At 40.9% G+C, this 21,979-nt stretch overlaps 1 protein-coding gene across 1 annotated transcript in view; it reads left to right on the top strand.

Annotated features, from left to right (window-relative positions):
• The window catches only part of LOC123241539 (kalirin-like), a 685,986-nt gene that overhangs the window by 265,010 nt on the left and 398,997 nt on the right, over positions 1–21,979 (top strand). The window contains exon 2 of the mRNA XM_044669162.1: positions 7,308–7,382. Coding sequence (XP_044525097.1) covers positions 7,308–7,382 — 75 coding nt within the window. The remainder of the gene's footprint in view (positions 1–7,307; positions 7,383–21,979) is intronic.

Below are 21,979 nucleotides of genomic sequence, written 5' to 3'. Positions count from 1 at the left end.
GACTATCATTTGGAATAGAGGGAGGATTGGGGGCAAAAGAGCAAAGAAATGAAAGATGTAGCAGTGAAGCAGGCAAGTTTCCCTGGAGAAGCTGCATTTAGATAGTGTGATGGGAGAAATGGGGAATGATGGATGGGATTTGAAGTGTGAGGTTCTGGAGTTTCTGGATTAGGATAAATTGGTGTTTGGCTCTTTCCGCTGCTCCCTGGGGCAAGGAGCAGGACTTTCTCAGAGAGAGAGAGAGAGACACTCATTTACTTTCCTAACAGCAAATTAAAAAGTTCTCCTAGAGGTCTGGAGGCCAGAGGCAGGTTTGACTGTCTTCTGAACTACTTTCCTGAGGGGAGTGGAATAGAGCCAGAGAAGTGACAAAAAGAAGAGGGGTGTATGGGAAAGAAAAGAGATAAGCATGCTATTGTTATTAGAGCAACGTTGCATTTGTTTTATGCTTTGCTAATTCAAAATTAGTAATTAATTGGACAGAGTTTGTTTAACATTTTAAATGCATTTTCTAAGGAAACAAAAAACATGAACACTATTGTAGGAGAAATATTTATTTTTAAAAGTTAGCAACAATGTGACCCTGGGCAAGTCATTTAACCCCACTGGCCTATCCCCTACTGTTCTCCTGCTTTGGAACCAATACTCAATATTGATTCTAAAACAGGAGGTAAGAGTTTAAAAGGGAAAGGGAGATGGAGGGAGGGAAGGAGAAAAGGAAGGAGAAAGAGGGAGGAAGGAGAAGGAGGAGAAGAAAGGAAAGAAGGAAAAAAAGAAAGAGATAGAAAGAAAGAGAGAGCGGGAAAGAGAGAGATGAAGAGGAAGGAAGGCAAGAAGGAAAAAGAGAGAAAGAAAGGGAGAAGTGGATATGGAGAGGGAGAAAGGAAGGAAGGAAGGGAAAAGAAAAGAGAGAAAGAAAGGGAGAAGGAGAAAAAGGAAGAATTTAAAAAAAGAAAGGAACGAAGGGAGAAAGTTAGCAGCATCATTTAAATACAGATCACTTCTTGCCTAGACTATTGCAATAATCAACTGGTTGGTATCCATATATCTAGTCTGGTAAAGCTCATGGACAGACCTTTGTTCAGAATAATGTTTCTAAGTATATAAAATAAAATGTATAAGATCACAATGGAAACAAATTATATTGAAATGCAGCTATCAAAATACTTTTTTTAAAGTTCATGGGTTTCAGAATAAGAATCCTTGTTTTAAGGCTATTAATTGCAGAGAAGATTCCTATTTGTACAGGTAGAGGGAACTTCCTCCTTTGGGAGTCCCCAGTATTAATGGAAGCATAGATCTAGTCCTTTTACCTATCCCTATCTCCATCCTCATCCCTCTCTCACTGGGTGCTGAGGATACAAAGGGGGCACAGTGTACAGGGCCTAGAGTCAAGAAGATTCATCTTCATGAGTTCAAGTCAGGCCTCAGACACTTATTAGCTGGGGAAGCCAGTTTGCCTCAGTTTCCTCATCTATAAAATAAGCTGGGGAAGAAAAAGGCAAACCACTCCAGTATCTTTGGTGAGAAAGCCCCAAATGTGGTCCCAAAGAGTTGGATGTGACTGAAAACAATGGAACATTGAAGACACAAAGACAAAAATGAAAACCAGTTTCTGCCCTTAAGGAGCTTACATTTTACTGGAGGGATACAAACTTAGCATGTAGGCAAACAAACAAATACCTGATAATTTGATGAGGAAGGAGAATACCAACAACCAAAGGGATCAGGAAAGGCTTCTCAAAGGAAATGACAACTTTTGAAGGAGGCTAGCAACATCTAGAGTATGTTCCAGCCCTCCAGACTGAAACCTATGGATGGCCTCCAATTAAACTTGATTTTTCATTGTCTGGTCTGAATTCCTTGTTGGAGTTTGAACTGGATGTTTGGGAAAAGCCATTTTACCCCAGCTAAATTGTCAGTGTGGAGCCCTTAGGAGGAGTAAGGAATGGAGAAATGAGGGAGGTCTCTTAATTAGGTTTGCCCTAGGGAAGGCCTGAAGAACTGCATCTCCCTGCAGCCTCATTTCCCTCAGGCCCATATAGGTGATGGAGGTTGATAATACCTGATGGGGAGCAGGTGTTGGCTGGCCTGGGAAGGAGAACACAGCCTCATATTACCCCTTGAGGGAGAACCATGTCCAGGACTTTGTGAGTACATTGGGATTCACCCAGAACTTAACCATTTGTAGCCAGTTGGCATCCTGTCAGAAGCCTGTAGTGGTTCAGACTTATTTCAGAGCCAAACTTTTACTAGTTGGCTTTGAGACTTCTTCACAGCCTATATTCTTCTCCCCTCTCCAGCCCATAATTAACGTCTCCTTCCATTTATTTCTGGTCCAGATTCTCACATTTGCTCATGGCTCCACTTTTTTTTTCACATTTATGCTCCTGCTTAGCAGCCTTTCCCTTCCTCACCCTCCCCAGGGGCTATCAGAAGAACAGGCAAGTCTTTGAACTTGGAGAAGATTAGGCCAGGAGAATTCTGGTAACCGACAAGGAATGTCTTTATCCCTAAATGGAATTTCCTTACCTTGCTCAAGATTTACCTCCAAGATATTTCCTGGGATTGAATCACCATTCCCTCTCTTAGCTTTGATAGAACCACCAGTAGCGAAGAGGAGGTTTCTTTTCCTGATCTGCTTTAGGATGTTCTAAGCAATAAGGTTTCTAGGAAATTAAAGGTAAGGCATCTTGAGAAATGTAAGAGTCTACGGGATGCACAGGGCCCAAAACATTCGTTCTTGTTGTTCAGTCATTTCAGTAGTGTCCAACTTTTCACAATCCCATTTGGGTTTTTCTTGGCAAAAATATTGAAATGATTTGCCCTTTCCTTCTCTAGCTCATTTTACAGATGAGAAAACAGAGGCAAACAGGGTTAGGTGACTTACCTAGGGACACAGAGCTAGGAAGTATCTGAGGCCAGATTTGAACTCGGGAAGAGTCTTTGGGACTACAAGGCCTGGGACTCTTTTCATTGAGCCACCTTGATGTCCCAACCCAAGAACATAGTAAGTACTTAACACATGCTAATTGACTCATTTGCTCAGGAGAGTGGACAACCTTGGAATCTGGATACAGGAGAGCTACCCTGGAGAGCTACAGACAGAGGCATATAAAAGGAAGGATTGTGCAAAAAAGTCTGGCATATTTGGCATCCCCTGGGGGAGCATTGCCATTGGGCCTTATCTGGTGAAAAAGAGGAAAAGCCATTGGGAATGCTTCCGTGGGGTACACTGGCACGCCTCACCCACAATCTAGGCAGGCCTGTGGCAGAGTGGAAAAAGTACTCATCTTGGCTCAGCCTTACTTAGGTTATGTACAGAAAATTGAATGAAGTTTAGACCAATTTCCTTGGCAGTTATTTTTACCCAATTCCCAGTTGCTAGTCTCTTCTCCCATTCAGCCCTGAGCAGGTTGCTTTGTTTTTAAAACTCTGTATATATCTTTGTATATATTTATATGTGTAAATATAATTTCTTCCAGGAGAATATAAGTCTCTTGAGGGCAACAATTGCCTCATCTGGTTTTTTTTTCCTTGGAGCCCCAGCATTGAACATAGTAGTTGGTGCAAAGTAGAAGCTTGATAAATGTTTGCTGACTTATTGGCTGAAAATTATGGTAATTGGACAGCTAAGTAGCTCAGTGGATAGAGAGCCAGGCCTGGAGATGGGAGGTCCCAAGGTTCAAAATGTGGCCTCAGACACTTCTTAGCTGTGTGGCCCTGGGCAAGTCACTTAACCCAAGTTACCCAGCTCTTATTGCTCTTCTGCCTATGGGCTAATAATACATAGTATCAATTCTAAGACAGAAAGGTAAAGGCTTTAAGAAAAGAAAAGAAAATTGAAGTAATTTTTGACTCTACTAAAGGAACGTGGCACCCTCAGCTTTGAAATTAGTCAGCTTTGGGCAATCATGGTTCATCTGTTTCGAGAAAAGTATTGGTTCTACTGGCATCCCTTCTCTAGGGGGAAGGTTCTGGAGGGAATATTGATAGAACTTAAGGTCTTTAAGGTAAGGAGGGACAGAGTTCTTTCCCCAATTTTAGCAGCTTGATTCGAGGAGATATCCACATTGCTGTGTTGTCTTTAATAGGTTGTATCCAGAGAAGGTCAATCAGGAGGGAATAGGGGTTCAAAACTGTGCCATACAAAGACTGATTGAAAGAGTTGGTCATTTTAAGCCTTTCAATTTAAATTAAATTTAAATAGTCATTTAGTTAGGTCAGTGTGTGTGTGTGTGTGTGTGTGTGTGTGTGTGTGTGTGTGTGTGTGTGTGTGTGTAAACCTTCAAATGAAGACAATGGCTCCAGAGACCAGAAGGAAAAGTAGAGGGTAGAAGTTTCAAATAGGAAGTCTTAGTCTTGATGTTGGGGTGAGCAGGAAACCCAACTTCTAATAATGAGTGTTGTCCCGAAGTGCAATGGGTGCAGTCTGTGGAAATAGAGAATTCTCCATCACTAGATGTCTTCATATGGAGGATAATAGTCATTTGATAGGGATACCCTATAGATTATTTTTTTCTAAATCAGGTAGGGACGTTGGACTAGCTGACTTCTGAGGTCCCTTCCAAGTGTGAGATTTTATGATTCTGTGAATTTCCTGGAGTACAGAGCTGGGGTCAGGAGGTCCTGAGCCCAAATCCAGTCTCAGAAATATATTAGCTCAGATATAATTAGGCAAGTCAATTTAACTAATATTTGCCTCCATTTCCTCAACTGTAAAATGGGGATGACATAGTGCCTACTTCTCAGGGTTGTTGTGAAAGACAAATGATATAATAATTGCAGAGCATTTAGCAGAGGCACACATAGTAGGTGCTATATAAATGTTAGCTATCATCATCATTATTATTTTTATCCTTATTACTAGCTATGCCACTTGGGGCAAGTCACCGAACCTCAATTTGCCTCTGTTCTCAACTCTAAAATGGGAACAATAATAGCACCTACGTCCCATGGTTATTGTGAGGAGCAAATGTGATAATAAAGGTAAAGTGCTTCATGCAGGACCTAGCATATTGTAGGCACTCTATAATTGCTAGCTTTTACTTTTTGAAGTTATGCCATTCTATTCTAGCGAATAGTGACCTCTACATTAATTCAGTCCTGGGATTAGGATTATACACTTTATCCCGAACAGTAACTTGGTGTAATAGCAAGAACTCCAGATTTGGGAAACCGAAACCTGGGTTTGATCCATTCTCTCCTACTTGCTTCCTTTTGTGACCTTGAAAGAGTCTTCTTACTTCTATGATTCCTTAGTTTTCTCATCAGTAAATTGAGAGGACTTGATTAGATGATGCTAAGGATTTTTCTAGCTATAAACACAATGCTGCTTGGTCCCCCCCAGTCCCCACCCTCCCCTGCAGATTATAAGCTAGTCCCTAAGGGAGGAGGCAGGAAGTGAGGAGATAGATGTCAGGCAGAGGCCACAAACTCTGTGATCTTCCTGCCTCTATCCCACTGAGGCCGATAGGAAAGATGCTGTGCTTCCTGGGGCCCATCTGTGTCATGTTTCAAAGAGAAACAAGCGATGAATATCAGGAAGGAATCAGGAGGGGATGGGATTCCAAGGGAGTTGATCAGGACTATAATTGCAAAAGCATGTTAATTAATGGATCTGGGGGCCATGGTGCTGGCCTGGAGTTCTCTGCTTCTGATGCTATGGTTCTTCTCATCCCACACATCTGGCACTGGGTTGGGCTCCTGCCCTTTCAACCCAAAGGCTGCTGTTTTCTTCTTTCATTTCTCACTCCCCTTGGGGTCCAGTGCCCCTGTCTCCAGGCTCCCAATAAGAATTCGATTAGGTCTCAGAAGGAACTTCCCAACTGTGAAGGTGATTACAAACTTCTCAGTAGATTATTGTGGGAGGCTGAAGAATTTCTGTGGAGGTCTTTACCAACATTAAAAAAACCCACCTTATTACTCATTGCTAAATAATGATTATGATGAAAAAGGAGGAGTAGATGCCAGGGATGATTAAGGAGGAGAAATGGAGTTCAGGCCTTTTCTTAGCATCTAACCCATTCTGTGCTGGATTGGGCTATTAATGGCTCTTTGTACTTTATTTTATGAACCTGAAAAATGTCAGCCATCAGTTGTAGTGCCGTACATGGAAAAGGGAGATGGAAATGCTTGGAACTTTGGGTTCAGAAGGTTATCTTTCTACACTGATCATCAGGGCTGGACTTCTGCAGAGACAAGTGGTGTGTGTGTGTGTATGAGAGAGAGAGAGACAGACACTTTTTGAAAGAGAGAGATAGAGATAGAATAAGAAAGACAGAGAAAGAGATAGAAAGAAATAGAGAGACAGACTCATTGAAAGAGAGATAGAAATAGAGTAAGAGATAAAGATAATATGAAAGACAGAGAGATAGAAAGAAACAGAGAGCTAAAGACAGAAAATTAAAGCATGAGAATAAAAGAGTGAGGATGTGAGAGACAGACATATTTTTAATCTTTTAGGAGCAAAAGGAAGAACAGCAGTGGCTTGAGTCCTTGGAAACTCTTACCTTTGGCTTGGCATGATTTTAGTTTCTTTTTTAGGCCCTTATCTTTTCTTGCTTAGATTATTACAGTAGCCTCCTAATCGACCTCCATGCTGGCTAAAATCCATGCTTCAGGGAGCCGCCAAAATAATCTCCTGAAGTATGCATTTAAGTGGATCACTCTCCTATTTGAGAACTTCCCTTGGCTCCCTATTTCCTTCAGATTAATGTACAAAGTCCTCAGTTTACATTTAAAGTCCCTCACTGTCTGGCTTCAGTCTCCCTCTCTAGTCTCATTGTATATTACTTTCCTTCATGGACTCTTCCTTCAGGCCAAAGTGATGTACTTCCTTTTTCCAGAACTTTGAACTTCGTCCCAGGCCCCAACCAATCCTCCATATTGGCAGGCCTCCTCTATCTGCCTGCCTCTTACAGTTCCTAGCTTCCTTTCCAGACTCAGCTCAGACATTTCTTTCATCCTCTTGTCGTCTGCATTTCCTCCCTTCACTTCAAGTCATTGTACATGTGTTTTTATATTTACATGCTATATCTATAGGGAAGAGTGTAAGCTTCCTGGGGGGAGGAACTTTCCCCCCTTTGTCCTTGTATCCTTAGTGCCTAGTACCACATTTTGCACCTGATGGACACTTAATAAATGCTTGCTGGATTGGATCAGACTCATCTATCAGGGAGCAGTGAGGCATGCCTTTCTCTTCTTTGATGGAGATGGGGATGGAGTGAGGGTGGGAACATGGTTGGGGCTGAGGTCTGGTCCTCTTGTCTATTTGACCCTTACTTACTGACTTCCATGTTCTACAGGTTCTTTTCGAAATGATGGTTTGAAAGCTGCTGACGTCCTCCCTATCTTAAAGGAAAAAGTGGCCTTTGTGTCAGGTAAGTTAAGGTAGAACTGGATAGAGTGGGGGAATGGGAACTTTTTATTAACTGCTCAGCATCAGAGACTGAAAAAACTGGCCTGGGCTTGGGTATTTTTTATTCCTTTGTTCTTTGGGGAAATTGATTCTTTAGCCTTGTACTAATCCCTAGTCCTCTCTTAAAAGCCCCCCAACTACCAAACTTTCTTAAACAAAATTCAAAGTCCTTTGAGGGATTTGAAGGGATGCCTACTTAATTTCATTGGCCTTCCAGGACACTGAAAATGTTCCTTTGCTTAGTCCTTTTAGAGACAAGAGACACATGGGAAAATTACCTGGGGTTATTAAGGATGAGTGCCCAGAAGACATCTCCCCTTTTCTTTTTCCAACATGTTTTCATCCTGGATAGATACATAAAAATATTCTTTTTTGTTGTCAAATTTTAATTTATACTGATAATTTTTTCTATATTATCTTCATTTTAATATATTCACCCCTCTTCCCAATCCAGTTAGCTACCTCTTGTTGGAAGGAGGGAAGAAAAGGAAGGAGGAAGGGGCAAAGGAAGTAAAGAGGGAGGGAGGACAGAAAGAAGGAAGGAAAAGAAGGAATGAAGAGGAGAAAGGAAAGAAGGAAGGAAGAGGGGAAGGAAAAAGGGAGGAAAGAAGAGGAAAGAAGTAATGAAGAAGGAAGGAAAGAAGGAAGGAAGGGAAGGAAGGAGGGAGGGAGGAAGGGAAAGAAGGAATTAAGGGAGGAAGGGAGAGAGGGACAGAGGAAAGAAGTAAGGAAAGAATTAGTAAATATAGTAGAAACCAATATAGTAGAACCAGCCAACATATCTAGAAAGTCTGATAGTCTCTGCAATTTTCCATATCCAGAATACCACTCTTCTAGGAAGAAGCTACATTCTTTCTTTCTTATTCAGGGAAAAGTCTAGTCATTAAAAGAAAGGCTTTGGTAACATTTTTATTGCTCTTTTTATTGTTTTTTACATTTACATTATTATACACAGCCACTGTGTACATTGGTTTACTGGTTCTGCTTATTTCATTCTTCATTAGTTCATATAGATCTTCCTGTGAGTCTTTGAATTCTTCAAATTCATCATCTGCAGCAACATATTCACAGACCACAATTTCCTTAGCCATATCGCAATCAATAGACAATTTTGTTTCCAGTTCTTTGCTATCACAGAAAGTTAATATTTGGAGTATATGTCACCTTTATTTCTGACTTTGATCTCCTGTGAGACATATGCCTAACACTGAAGTCTTTCTGTCAAAAAGTATAGACATTTCAGTCACTTTCTTAACAAAATGTGTCTGCGTCGATGGAGACACATTCTAAGTATGTTCCATGGGGAGCATCCTGTGTGAGCCTCTGTCTTCTTCTGAGAGAGATTTACCAAGGGTAACGCAGAGAAATAGAGCTACATTAGATAGTGCACATTCATTACAACTAGGTCCTGATTAGTGCTGATAAAGAACTCTATGGAATACTGGCAGTAATTGGAATCTGCATAGCCCATTTCTGTGGGGCTGGGACCAATGACCACATTTTACATTATTATAACTTTGAAGAGTGAGAATTCAAATGCATATGGACCACGACATTTATTCTTCACTCTAATCATGACATTGCTGAAAAGCTGGCAGTAGTAAAGAGAATGGTTCAAGTCTGGAAAGGGGAGACAATTATCTTTCTGTATAGAGGACTTTTAAAGCAAGAGCTCCCTCCACCCAAGCTCCAAATCTGTCAAGCACAGCAGATCTCACTCTGTGTGGAAAATGAGCCCCCAAGAGCCTTTGCAGCTGGAGAGGTCTATTCATTCAGTCTAGTTCATCCCAAAGGCTCAATTTGAGTTCAGATCTACAGTGGCTCAGAGGGGGAGATGAGTGATTTTCCTGAGTGGTCTTCTTACCCTCTTCCTGACCTTCAGTTTTCTCCTTATAGTGTCTTCCAAACAAATCCCCTGCAGCTTCTCCTTATCCTTCATCTCCTGCACTGACAAATTTGTCTTCCTAATAAGAAGTGAGCAACCCTCAGGCATTGGCTTCACTCCCTCCCTCTCTCCCCTAATCAACACCTCTATCCACTGAGGTTTTATTGATTTCTTGATAAGATTTATAATATAACTTAGAAGAGAAGGGATAGTGTCATAGGGAAAGGTGGTGTGGTCCAATGTCAAGGGGACCAGGCTTGGGAGTTGCAGAGTCCCAGAAGGGGATTGGACCAGGAGGACTCTGAGGGTCCCTTTCAGCTCTGGATATTTGATCCTAAGAGCAGGCTATAATATTCTAGACTCATCTTTGCTAGCATGGGTTGGTGGGAGGAAACCAGATGGTGAGGAAAGAAGGTGAGTGTGGCAGAAAGAATAAACACCCATCAATTACTGCTTTCCCACCTGGTTCAAGGTGTCAGAAACAAATAAGATCAATATTTCAGAACATAGGAGCGAGATAAGAGCACACACACGCACACACACACACACACACACACACACACAGAGGAAACAAGGTGATTTATCTTTCTGAACACATGGAGAGGCAGTTTTTACCACAAAGGATAGAACATTGGCTTGGAATTAGAAGACCTGGACTCTTGCAAGACTTGGCCGTGCTACTTCCTAGACACAGAATCTTTGACAAATCACTTGATCTCTCTGAGATTCAGTTTCTTCATCTGAAAAGTGGGGGTATTTGTACTAATCACCTCAAGAAGTTGTTAGGGCTGGGAGTACATGTATCCAAGTTCAGGATTGATACTTATCCTCTTCTTAGGCCAACACGGAAGGTAACAAGCACCTAGGATTCTATTTCCTTGTTAACACACAAAAACGGACATGTTCACAAGTCAGTCCCCCACTAATGTCTTCAAGCACAAATTTCAGTGCCATCTAAAGTAGTCCTTAATTCAACTTAAAAAAAAACCAAAAAACTCTAAGTATTGGTTCCAAGGCAGAAGAGCAGTAAGGGCTAGGCAATGGGATCAAGGGACCTGTTCAGGGTCATATAGCTTGGAAGGGTCTGAGGCCAAAGTTGAACCCAGAAGCTCCTGTCTCTAGACTTGGCTTTTAATCCACTGAGCCATCCAGCTGCCCCATATCCAACCCATCTTGGTTGAGATCTCTTCTTGGTTAGCTCAGCCATCTTCCTTGTGTCTCAGGTCACACTGCATCGGCACTTCTGAAATTCCTCACATCAGAAATGCTTTATTTCCTCCTTCACCCACTTACACAGTTCCCAGCTACTGTGGCAGCATCTTCTTGCCCAGAGAACAATTCAATTAGTTGCAACAAAAATATAAAAAAAAGCACCTGGTATTGCTGGGCCTTGGGGATCAAAGATGAAAAACAACATAACCCCTGCTTCCATGGAGTTTGTGATTTAATGATGGGGGTCCAACATGGACGCTTTTAAGCATGCTCAAAAGAGGAATTGAAAAGAGCAAAGGAGAGATCCAGACAAAGTGTGTTAAGAAAATTGCAAGAAGGAAAGAATATTTAGAGCTGAGAGCCAATGGAGGGGAAGGCCAAAATCTGGGAAGACATCTTGAAGGAGGAAGGAATTTAGAATTGCTCAAAGAAAGCAACTAACATGTCCATACCTTTTGAGCTAGAGATCTCAGTGCTAAGCATATACCCTTAGGGAGTCAAATTAGAGAGATTAGTACCATATCCATCAAAATATTTATTTGCAAAATTGAAAACAAAAGAGATGATCAAAGATTGAATAGCTTAACAAATTGTGGTACAAGAATGTAATAGAATATGACTGTTGTAAGAAATTATGAATATCAAGAAGGCAGAGAAGCATAGGATGACATACATAGACTAATAATGCAAATGGAAAAAAAATCACAGTAAAAGTCAATACTGAATGCTGTGATTTGAATTTCTTTAATCGATGATGCAGAATACTTTTTTTCATATGGTTATATAGAGCTTTGATTTCTTCATCCCAAAATGGTCTGTTCATACCTCTTGACCATTTATCAATAGGGGAATTACTCATATTCTTATAAATTTGACAAAGTGCTCCACATATTTTAGTACATACAGCAACGGGAATTTTGTTTGAAGAATAACTTATGTATGTCAACTTCCAGAGAAAGAACTGATAAATAGGAATAAGCAAGACATAATTTTAAATATGCATACATCTTTTTGTCAAATGATGCCTTCAGTAATACAGAGAAAGGAGGGAGAGAGGGAAATGCCTGGGAATTTTAATGTAACAAATAATTAATTAAAAAATTTTTAAGTTAAATGCTATGTAATTATAATTACCAAGCTTGTCTTAGAATCATAGATAAAGAACCTTCAAGATCATTGGATCTTTCATTCATAAGATAGGAAACTGAGAACCAGTGAAAGGAAATGATTCTCAGGGACTCTTTTAGAGCCATGATGCAAACTCAGGTCCACTGGCTCAAAATGCAGCACACTTTTCACTATGCCATCCTTTGTTTTTTTTAAAAAATAAATCCTTACCTTTTGTAAGGTAGAAGAGTGATAAGGGCTAGGCAATGGAGGTTAAATGACTTGCCCAGGGTGACATAGCTAGGAAGTATCTGAGGCCAGATTTGGACCTAGGACATCCTGTCTCTAGGCCTGGCTCTCAATCCACTGAGCTACCCAGCTGCCCCTATGCCATACTTTCTGCAAAGAAGAAATGAGAAAATATATCTTCCTTTTTTCTCTGTAAAAATGGGGGATTATGGGAATGAAAAATAGCATTTACTGTCAGATTCAGTTGATGCTGATTGGTTTTGATGAACATTTTTCTTCTTTTCTTATATTTTGAAATGAGTAGCGTGATGGGTAGGGAAGGGAGAAGCATGCATTTAGAAATAAAAGTGATATAAAAACAAGATAAAAAAACATTTTTTTAAAGGATAGGAGACTTGTGGGCCATGTAGGAGACTTATGACTATATCTGAACATTCTGTTTGTACAGAATTTTCTTTAAATACTGATTTTTTGTTTTAATTTTTATCATTTATATATATATGTGTGTGTGTGGGTATGTATATTTAGATTCTGACTTCACTTTTTCAGTTGACTAAGTAGATATCTATCTCAGTTCAAAAAACAAACAAACAAACCCAGCCTACTAAGAAAACACATTTGATTTTCACGAAATAGTTAGAACTTAGACTCTTTCCCTTGAGAAGGGCTTTAGAAACAAAAGAGCCATCAATCTACCAAAGATAGGTTAAATGCCCTGCTGCTTGGACCAAAGGGCCTCAAGGAATCCATTACAGTCTTCTGGGTGTATGATTTAGTGCAAAGATAACATTTTGGTGTCAGTAGCCTCACCCCAACCCTTGTAAACTTCCCTAGCCAAGCACTGCAGGGAGAGAAGAGATATGTGGAGGAGATACTTCTTGCAGGTAAATGAGCCAGGTCTCAAATTTTTCCTCACTGCAAAATGGACATAATGATCCTGGCATTATAAGGGCAGCTGGGTGGCACAGCGGATAGACAGCCAGGCTTGGAGTTGGGAGGACCTGGCTTAAAATATGGCCTCATGCTTCTAGTTATGTGACCCAGGACAAGCCATCTAACCCTGTTTGTCTAGCTCTAGACAGAGGGGAACTCTGTCCTAGAGATGTTACTAAGACAGAAAGTCAGAGTTTAAAATAATAATAATGATGATGATGATAATAATAATAATAATAATAATAATAACACTTGCCTTATTTACCTCAGAAGGTTGTCTTGAGAGAGATCTTGACTGTAAAGTGCTTGATGAACCTTAAAACACTGCATAAAGAGGTTCTTATATATTTTACTAGTACTGCTACTAAAATCAGAGAATTGTGGTGTCATAGATTTAAAGATGGAAAGAATCTTAGAAGTCATAGGCCAAATCTTTCATTCTGTTATGGAGAAGAGAGAGACCCAGAGAGATTGCCTTATCTAAGGGAACACAGTAGAAGAACCAGAATTCAAGCCCAGGTCCTTTGATATCAAACTCAGTCCTCAGATATTTACTAGTTGTGTGGCCCTGGGCAAGGCACTTTACCCTGTTTGCCTCAGTTTTCTCATCTGTAAAATGAGCTGGAGAAGGAAATGGCAAACTACTTGAACATCTTTGCCAAGAAAATCCCAAATGAGATCAGATACAACTGAAAATAACCAAACAACAACAACCAAGTCAGAGGATCTGGAACCCTGGCTGTCATGTAGCACTTGCATGACTGGCATGACTCTAGAGACTTTTTATCTCTCTGGGTCTAAATGTCTTCATCTGTCAAATGCAGGGAGTGGACTAGGTGACATTCAAGGTGCCTTCTAGTCCCAAATCTCTGCTCCCACTGCCTCAGTTTCCCCACCTCAAACCCAAGTCATTGATGGACAAGTTTGTTCTTTGAGGAATTGAGTCATCCATTTGAAACCCCCAGAATGTACCAGGAAAGTCCCAGGTCTCCCACAACACAATCATCTATGACCTATCTAAGGAGGCTATGAAGAAACCAGAAACAGACTACAGTGTGTACTATAGCACGATCTTTGTTCCTACTCACTCCTAAACATTTCTAGAAATTAGAACCCATTTCCTACCCACCCCCAATTCTGTCCTCTGGTCTTCCCCTTTCCACTCAGTCCATGAGGCTGGCTATTTATGGAAGTAGTTGTGTTTGTTTTTAACTCTTCTTCCCTTCTTCCCAGAAAGTTCCTGACCCATTCTAGTCACCTACCCACACAGCCTTCCAGAGTTTTGACCCCAAATATTTGTGTTATGTATTCTGGGACTGCCATGCCTCAGAAGCCTGGGTTACAGTTTTAAGGGAAGCAAAAATAAAATATCAGTCACAAAATCATAGGATTTTAGCTAGGCTGCTCAATGGGCAGAGGGCTGGCCTTGGAATCAGAAATTCAAATCCTGCTTCAGACAGTTATGGTACCCTAGGCGAGTTAACTAATCTCTTTCAGCCTCAATGGCTTCAACTGTCAAATAAGGCAAGATAGACTAAAATGGCCTCTAAGGTGCCTTCTACCTTGAAATTTATTATCCTATCTTTTTATGGAACTAGAAGTGATCTCCTGGGATCTCCTAGTCCAAAATTAAGCAGATAAAAACCACAGTTTTTCCTCTTAAGTCACCTACGTGCTTTTGGACAGTCACAGTAATTGTGTTTGCTTTCTGCTCAGTGAAAACTAATAAACTCTGAATAGCCTTTAAGGGAAAAAAAAAGCCCAAAACTGCTCAGTGGGCTGAGAAGCTTTTTGGAAGTTACTAAATTAATCTAATGACATAGATCAGGGGGCATATGAGGATTATCATTATCTCTACTATACAGGTGGGGAAACCAGGCACAGAAAGAGACCCAGCATTGCTTTTCTATATCTGCACAGGCAGCATGGGCGTGCTGTTTTCAACATTGTAGATACTCAGTGCTCACCTGAAAGGGTTAACCTTATTGCTCCAGTGTCTGCTCTGCTGCCCCCAGACAATGTTCTCTGGCTCAGAAAGACTGGGGGAGGAGGAAGGGACTTTGGCCTCTTTGGAGTTTGAGGGATGTTGAACATACTTACACACAAGCTTGATAATTCTGGGGGCCCCATGGCAGCGGAGCATCCCTGTTGTACTGAAGGACCCCAGCTCGAGAGCTCTCCTGGGGCTCAGAATTAACTCCTTGTGATTGAGTGGTTGAAAGTATGGGAACTCAGTAATGTCGGTGTCTGGGGCCTGTGGGAAACCAAGAAACTCTCTCCCAACTCCAGCCTCACCACCAGCCCAGCAGTAACTGTCAGAAGTCACCAAAGAAGAAAAATCCTCTACAAGCTTGTGGGGGCAGTAGGAGACCTTGGACAAGTCAGCTAGTTAATTAACCAACCAGCATTTTATTTAGAGGGCTGACTATATGCCAGACACCAAGCTAAACTAGGAGGGCACAAAGAAAAGGACCATCACTAGCCATGGGGTTTTCTTGGCAAGGATCCTCAAGAGGTCTGCCATTTCCTTTTCTTGCAGATCCTTTTGTCAGGCCATCAGAGGTTAAGTGACTCACCCAGGTCACACAGCTAGGAAGTATGTGAGGAAGTATAACTGTTCATAATACTACCTGGAAGAACAGAAAGGTACTTAACCTCTCTTGAGTCTCAGTTTCTTCAGTTGTAAAATGAGCAGGTCGACCTAAACGACCTGTGTCCCTGAGTGGTACAATGGACAGAAAGTGGGACCTGGAGTCAGGAAGACCTAAATTTAAATCTAGCCTTATACAACCATGGGCAAGTCATTTAACCCTGTTTGGCTCAGTTTCTTCATCTGGAAAATAGGCATAACAATTGATCTTACCTCCCAGGGTTGTTGTGAGGATCAAATGTACAAATAATTGTAAAGTCCCCCAAAAAGATTTAAAAAAATGTTTGTACAAAAATATTTATAGTTGCATTTTTTGTGGTGGCAAAAAAATTGGGAAACAAGGGGGGTATCCCTTGATTGGGGAATGGCTGAACAAATTGTGGTATATGATGGTGATGGAATATTATGATTCGTATTTTAAATTTATGAACCAAATTTATTCCCCAAGTGAACTTGAATTAGTAGATTATTGTCTCTGGGCCTCAGTTTCCTGAAGGGTTGGATAAGACCAGCTCTAATGGCCCATTTTACTCTGAATTTATGATTCTATAATCAAGGCTAAAAGAGATGGGTGTGGGAGTGCCTTTTAGTTCTGTGTACAACTTTCCTGTCATTCTATTCTTTCTGTGTGACTGAAAATGCTCACCATTACCTTCCTTTTTGCTTTGTTTCCCCTCTCTCTTTAGGGTTAGGGTTAGGGTTGGCAGAATCGGAGGATGGTTTGGGAAGAGAATCGCCCCTTCCCTACATACACTCATCAACTGCATGGGCTTTCCCCTGTCATGTAAAAATTACTTGGACAGTAGTGAGATCTTTGGATAAAGTCAGGATTCAGTGTTTGTATGCCCTGGGCAAATTTTAAAATTGCAGCCCTCTGTTACTGTCCACTGGAGGCTTTAAGCCTTTACCATAGCATGAAATTGATACCTATGGGCTATGGAAAATAGAATTTACCAGTACTAAAATCATCCATATTTATTAAAAGTCATGTTCAAGGGTGTCTCCCCTGTTCTTTCTGTGTGTTGTACCCAAGGCGATTGCCTCCTTTGCATAGTGTTAATTCCTGCACTGTTTACTACTGAGATACAGCCTGGATGCTTGAGGATATAAAGATAATGAAGTCATGACTCCTGCCTTCAGGGAACATGGCATCTAGCTAGGGAGGTAGGCACACTAACAAAATCAGTACAAAAGAGAATAGGACTCCTTAGGGAAATCAGCATTTATTAAGTGCCTACTGTGCTCCAGGCACTGTGTACTGGGGATGCAGAGAAAGGCAAAAGGCAGTCCCTGCTCTCAAGGAACTCCCAACCTAAGTGGTGAGACAGCATGCAGGAACCATATTCAAACAAGATAAATACAGGATAAACTAGAGATAATGACTGAGGAGAGGGCATCACATGGAAGGGGAATGAGAAAGACTTCTTGAAGAAAATAGGACTTTAGGTGGGACTTTTAGGAATCCAAGGAGGCCAGGAGATGGAGAGGAAGAGAGAGAACATTCTAAATGTGGGGTACAGCTGGGAGAAAATGCCAGGAGTCAGGAGATGGAGTGTTTTGTGTGAGGGACAACAAGAAGGCCAATATCATTGGAAGGCACAGTACAAAGGGAGAGAGGGGCAGGGAGCAGTGAGAAGATTGGAAGTCCAACAGGGAAAGTTACAAATTAAGTGTAATGATATAAACATAAAAATGATATAAAGTGTAATGATATGAATAAAAAATAAATGTAATCTTCCATTAGAAGAGCAGGGAAGGCTCATGAAAGAGATAGTATTTGAGATGGGACTTGAAAGATGGATCAAGTTTTGTTAGAAATAGAAAGGAAAACTATTCCAGTCAAGACAAGAAGCCTTGCTGTTGTTCAGTTGTGTCCAACTCTACATTGACCCCACGGTCAATGTAGGTTTTCTTGGCATACATTTCTTAGATACTGAAGTGGTTTGTCATTTCCCTCTCCAGTGGGTCCCCATTTTACAGATGAGGAACTGAGGCAAATGGTGCTAAGTGACATGCCCGAGGTCACCTAGTTAGCAAAGTGTCTGAGGCTGGATTTGAACTGAGATCTTCTCGACTCCAGGCTCAGTTCTCTATCCACTGAACCACCTAGCAGCCCCAATATGGCCTTAGCAACAGCTAAAAAGAAGGAAAGCAAAAACTGTGTATTTGGGGAAAAGTAAGTGATGGGTATAGCTAGGTAGCACAATGGATAGAGCATCAGACCTGGAGTCAGGAGGACCTGGGATCAAATCTGACCTCAGACACTTCCCAGCTGTGTGATCCTGGGCAAGTCACTTAATCCCCATTGCCTACCCTTACCACTCTTCTGCCTTGGAGCCAATGCACAGTATTGACTCCAAGATGGAAGGTAAGGTTTTTGGGAAAAAAAAGAAAAAGAAAAAAAAGAAATTCTTCTTCTACCCATAAATCTGATAGATAACATATTCCCTGATTTTCTAATTTGCTTATGCTTTCTCCCTTTATGTCTAGGTCTTGTATCCATTTTGATCTCACCTTGGTAAGCTAGGCTTTTCTAGGTTTCCCAATAATCTTTACTGAATAGTAACTTCTTATCCCCAAAGCTTGATTCTTTACTTTTGTCAAACACAAAATTACTCTAGTCTTTTACTATTATTTATTGTATGTCTATTCTGTTTCACTGATCTATTTTTTTATTTCTTAGTCAGTGCCAGATAGTTTTTTTAACCATTATGCTCCAGCTTAGAATCAATTTTATGTATTGGTTCCATAGCAGAAGAACAGAAAGGGCTAGGCAATTGGGGGGTTAAGTGACTTGCTCAGGGTCAAACAGTTATGAAGTGTCTGAGGCCAGATTTGAACCTAGAAACTCATGTCTCTAAGTCTGGTTCTCTATCCACTGAGCCTCCCAGCTGCCCCAATCAGATAGTTTTGATAATTACTACTTTATCATACAGTTTAAAATCTGGTACTACTAGACTTTCTTCCTTTACATTTTTCCTATTAATTTCTTTGATATTCTTGATCTTTTGTTCTTTCAAATGAATTTTTTTCTAATTCAATGAAATAATTAAATCTGATTTTAAAAGCAAAACCCTTCAAATTTAATTCCAAGATACCCCTATGTTGATTGGCATTTATCTTCATATTCCTGCCACACTCACTTAAAGGTTTCTCAAATTCATTTGCTGATTCCTTGACCTTAGTCCATTCCTCCTTAGAGCTATGACCCATAGTTCCCTGCAGATAAGACAAAGGTGGGCTTCTCATTCTCCCACCCGGCCGTCTAGACTGGTCTAGGAGATTTCCTGAATCCTCACCCACTGCCAAGATCACAAGTCATGTGCCTATCAATTATAGCTTCCCAGCTAGATGTACTAGCATGGAAGGCTCTTTGGTTGTTAGTGATCTCATCAGTACTTTCTTTTCTAGTTTGTTGGGGAAAACTTTACAGAGAAGAAAATCTGCCTGATTTTTCAGGTAAGACATGGTGATCTTTTGCCTTTACCCAAATGGTGCTTTATTTCTCCCATCTGGGTCAGTCTTAGATATAGGCCTAAAGGACGTTGGTTCTTTCCTTGTGTGTCCCTGGGAGAACCTCTGGGCAGGGAAAGAAGGTGAGGGAGAAGAGTGTGTAGAAGAGGGGACTGCTAATCTGTCTCTTTCTGGAGGTAGGAGGGAAGAGTCAAGAGACTGGCCTTCATTGCTCAGATTGCTGAGAAGAGTTGGCAGCCATTGATGACAACCCTAGACAAGGCTCATTCAGCTCTTGCCTACTTAATGGGGCTATAAGACTACAGGACAAAAAAAATCCTTTCATTCCTATATTCAAAAACCGTTAATAGCTACAGAATTCAATCCAGACTCCTCAGCCTCACATTTATTATCTTATACAATCTAGCTTACCCCTAGTCTGACCAACCCAATTTCTTACTACATCCAGGCCCAAATCTGATTTAAACCTTTGGTTCCTGATTATGTCTTGCCACAACTACATCCTAGGGTTGGAAGGAATAAGGAGGGAAGAAGGGGAAGCCAAAAGGGTAAGAGTAATATCAAACACTGGGCTGTCTGAACCAAACAAAACACAGAATCCACATAGTTAATGGAAGAGGAGAATAACTATATGTGGGAAAGCTTCAGCACATTTTCAGAATCCTAGGACATGAGGGTTGGATCATCTTGTCTAGCTTCTCCTTTTATATACTAGGACACTGAGGCCCAGAAGAGTGAGGGTGGTAGTAGTAGTAGTAGTAGTAGTAGTAGTAGTAGTAGTAGTAGTAGTAATAACAATAATTAGTATTTACATAGTACTTTAAGATTGGTGAAGCACTTTACAAATATTTATTCTATATAATGTGTTGTAATAATATATTATATTAATAATATAATAATGATATAATAATTGTAAGAAAGGAATTAACCTTCCTTTGTTTTAATTTAATCAATCAATGACTTGGAATTCCCCTCCTTTGTTTTAATTTAATCAATCAAGGACCTGGAAGTCCTTTACCATTGAGATGTGCTGGGATACACATGCCTGTAATGAAAGGAAGTTGAAACCAACAAACCAGAAAATTGATTCCACAGGCACTGTCCCTCCCCCCTTGGTTCCAGGCAAACTAAGAGAACTATGATTGGTTCCTGAGATAGGATGTGGAAGAGCTAATGGGTGGAGAAAACTGCTTATAAAGGCAAGACCAAGGGTCTGGAGGACATTCTGATTCTGGAGGAGATTCTGATTCACATTCGCATTTGGATTAGGATTCTGACTCTGACTCTGGAGCTGGTGACTCTTGCTGAGGAGCCTCACATGGACTTCTGAGTGGAGATTGGAACCCTGTTAGTGGTGAGCTAGATTCCATCAGAACAGCACATAGGGTGATAGGCTAGGCAACTCTCTACCTCTTTCCTACATTTCCCTCTCGTTACTATCTCTACTTTAATGTAATAAATCTACTAAAGCTACCAACAGCCTCATAATTTTATTAAAATAATTACATAATACATATAAATACCATTTAATCCTCACAACAACTCTGTGAGGTAGGTGCTGATATTATTCCCGTTTTTCAGAGGAATAAAATGGCACTGAAATAAATTGAATGACTTACCCAGGGTCATATAGTAAGTAAGTACCAGAGGCAGGATACAAACTCAGGTCTTCCTGATTCCAAGTCCAGCACTTCATCCATTTTATGATGGCACCTAGAGACCTACAAGTATGATGGCACCTAATATCCCCAAGGGCAGCTAGGTGAACCAGTGGATATGATGCCAAGCCTAGAGTCAGAAAGACTCATCTTCCTGAATTCAAATCTAACCTCAGACTATTACTAGTTGTATAATGCTGAGTAAATCACTTAACCCAATTTGCTTCAGTCTCCTAATCTGTAAAAATGATCTGGAGAAGGAAATAGCAAACCACTCCCATATCTTTGCCAAGAAAACTCCAAATGGGCTCATAAAAAATCAGATATGACAAACACCTGCACAACACCATCACCAAAATCACAGTGATTTAGTGGCAGCCTTAGGACCAGGATCCAGGGCTCCTGGCCCCCCAATTAATGTATTTCCTTTAGTCTTTATACTGTGAGGAAGAAGAAACCCTCCTTGGCAAAAATAGTCTCTGAAAAGCATGACTTAAATAAACAGGAAGGAGGACCCAGTGACAAACTGACTCAGACACTCACAGTCCTGCCTGCCCAAGAGGTGCATAGATCACCCTACTTGAGGTACCCTCAGAGGCTCTGGCAGAACCAGCAACTGTCCTGACCCCATTTGCCCTGCTCTTTTGATGCCATCTGAGATTTACTGTATTCATATCAATATCTGGCAGATTTTCACTTGAAACAGCTGCTGGGATAAATACGAAATTAATCAGTTTCTGATCCCAGGTGGTGATGGAGAGATTCACAAGTAGCACTCTGGCAGGTCGGCCCTGATGAATCCCACAAAGCTTACACTTAGCTCCTTAATAACTAGAGGTCACGGCAGGCTCACTTAGTGGAATGAGAATTCTGGGAGTGTGTAGAAGAAGCATCCTACCCATCCCCATGCCTGGAATGCCCTCCCTCCTTATTTCTGAATCTCAGAATTCTTAGGTTCTCTAAGGTTCAACTCAGGTGCCTCCTCTTGGAAGCCTTTCTTGACTTTTCCACTTGTTAGTGCCTTTCCCTCCTAAAAAATATCCTCCTATTTACTTTCCAGGTAGCCTTGTGTCTCTCCTCGCCCCTAATCCCAGTAAACTTTAAGCTCCTTAGAGGCATGGACTAGTCTATGTTTATCTTTTCATTCTTGAAACCTAGCACAATGACTTGCATGTAGATATTAATTGATAAATGTTTTGAACTGAATTCAATTGAACTAGCACTTTATGACCAGTAAGATCCTTTAGCTTTTGGGGCTAAGAGGAAAAAAAAGAGGCCTCTATTCCAGGAGAGGCACCTTAGTTCAAAGAAGAGAGTTACTAGACTTGGCTTTAGGAGACTAGAGTTCAAGTCTAGACTCTTCCATTTCTGGCATATCCATGAGTGAATGA

Source organism: Gracilinanus agilis, chromosome 3, assembly GCF_016433145.1.
Source record: "Gracilinanus agilis isolate LMUSP501 chromosome 3, AgileGrace, whole genome shotgun sequence".
NCBI classification, from domain to species: domain Eukaryota; kingdom Metazoa; phylum Chordata; class Mammalia; order Didelphimorphia; family Didelphidae; genus Gracilinanus; species Gracilinanus agilis.
Note: the sequence above shows the minus strand (reverse complement) of the source record. Positions and strands in the feature narration are given on the sequence as shown.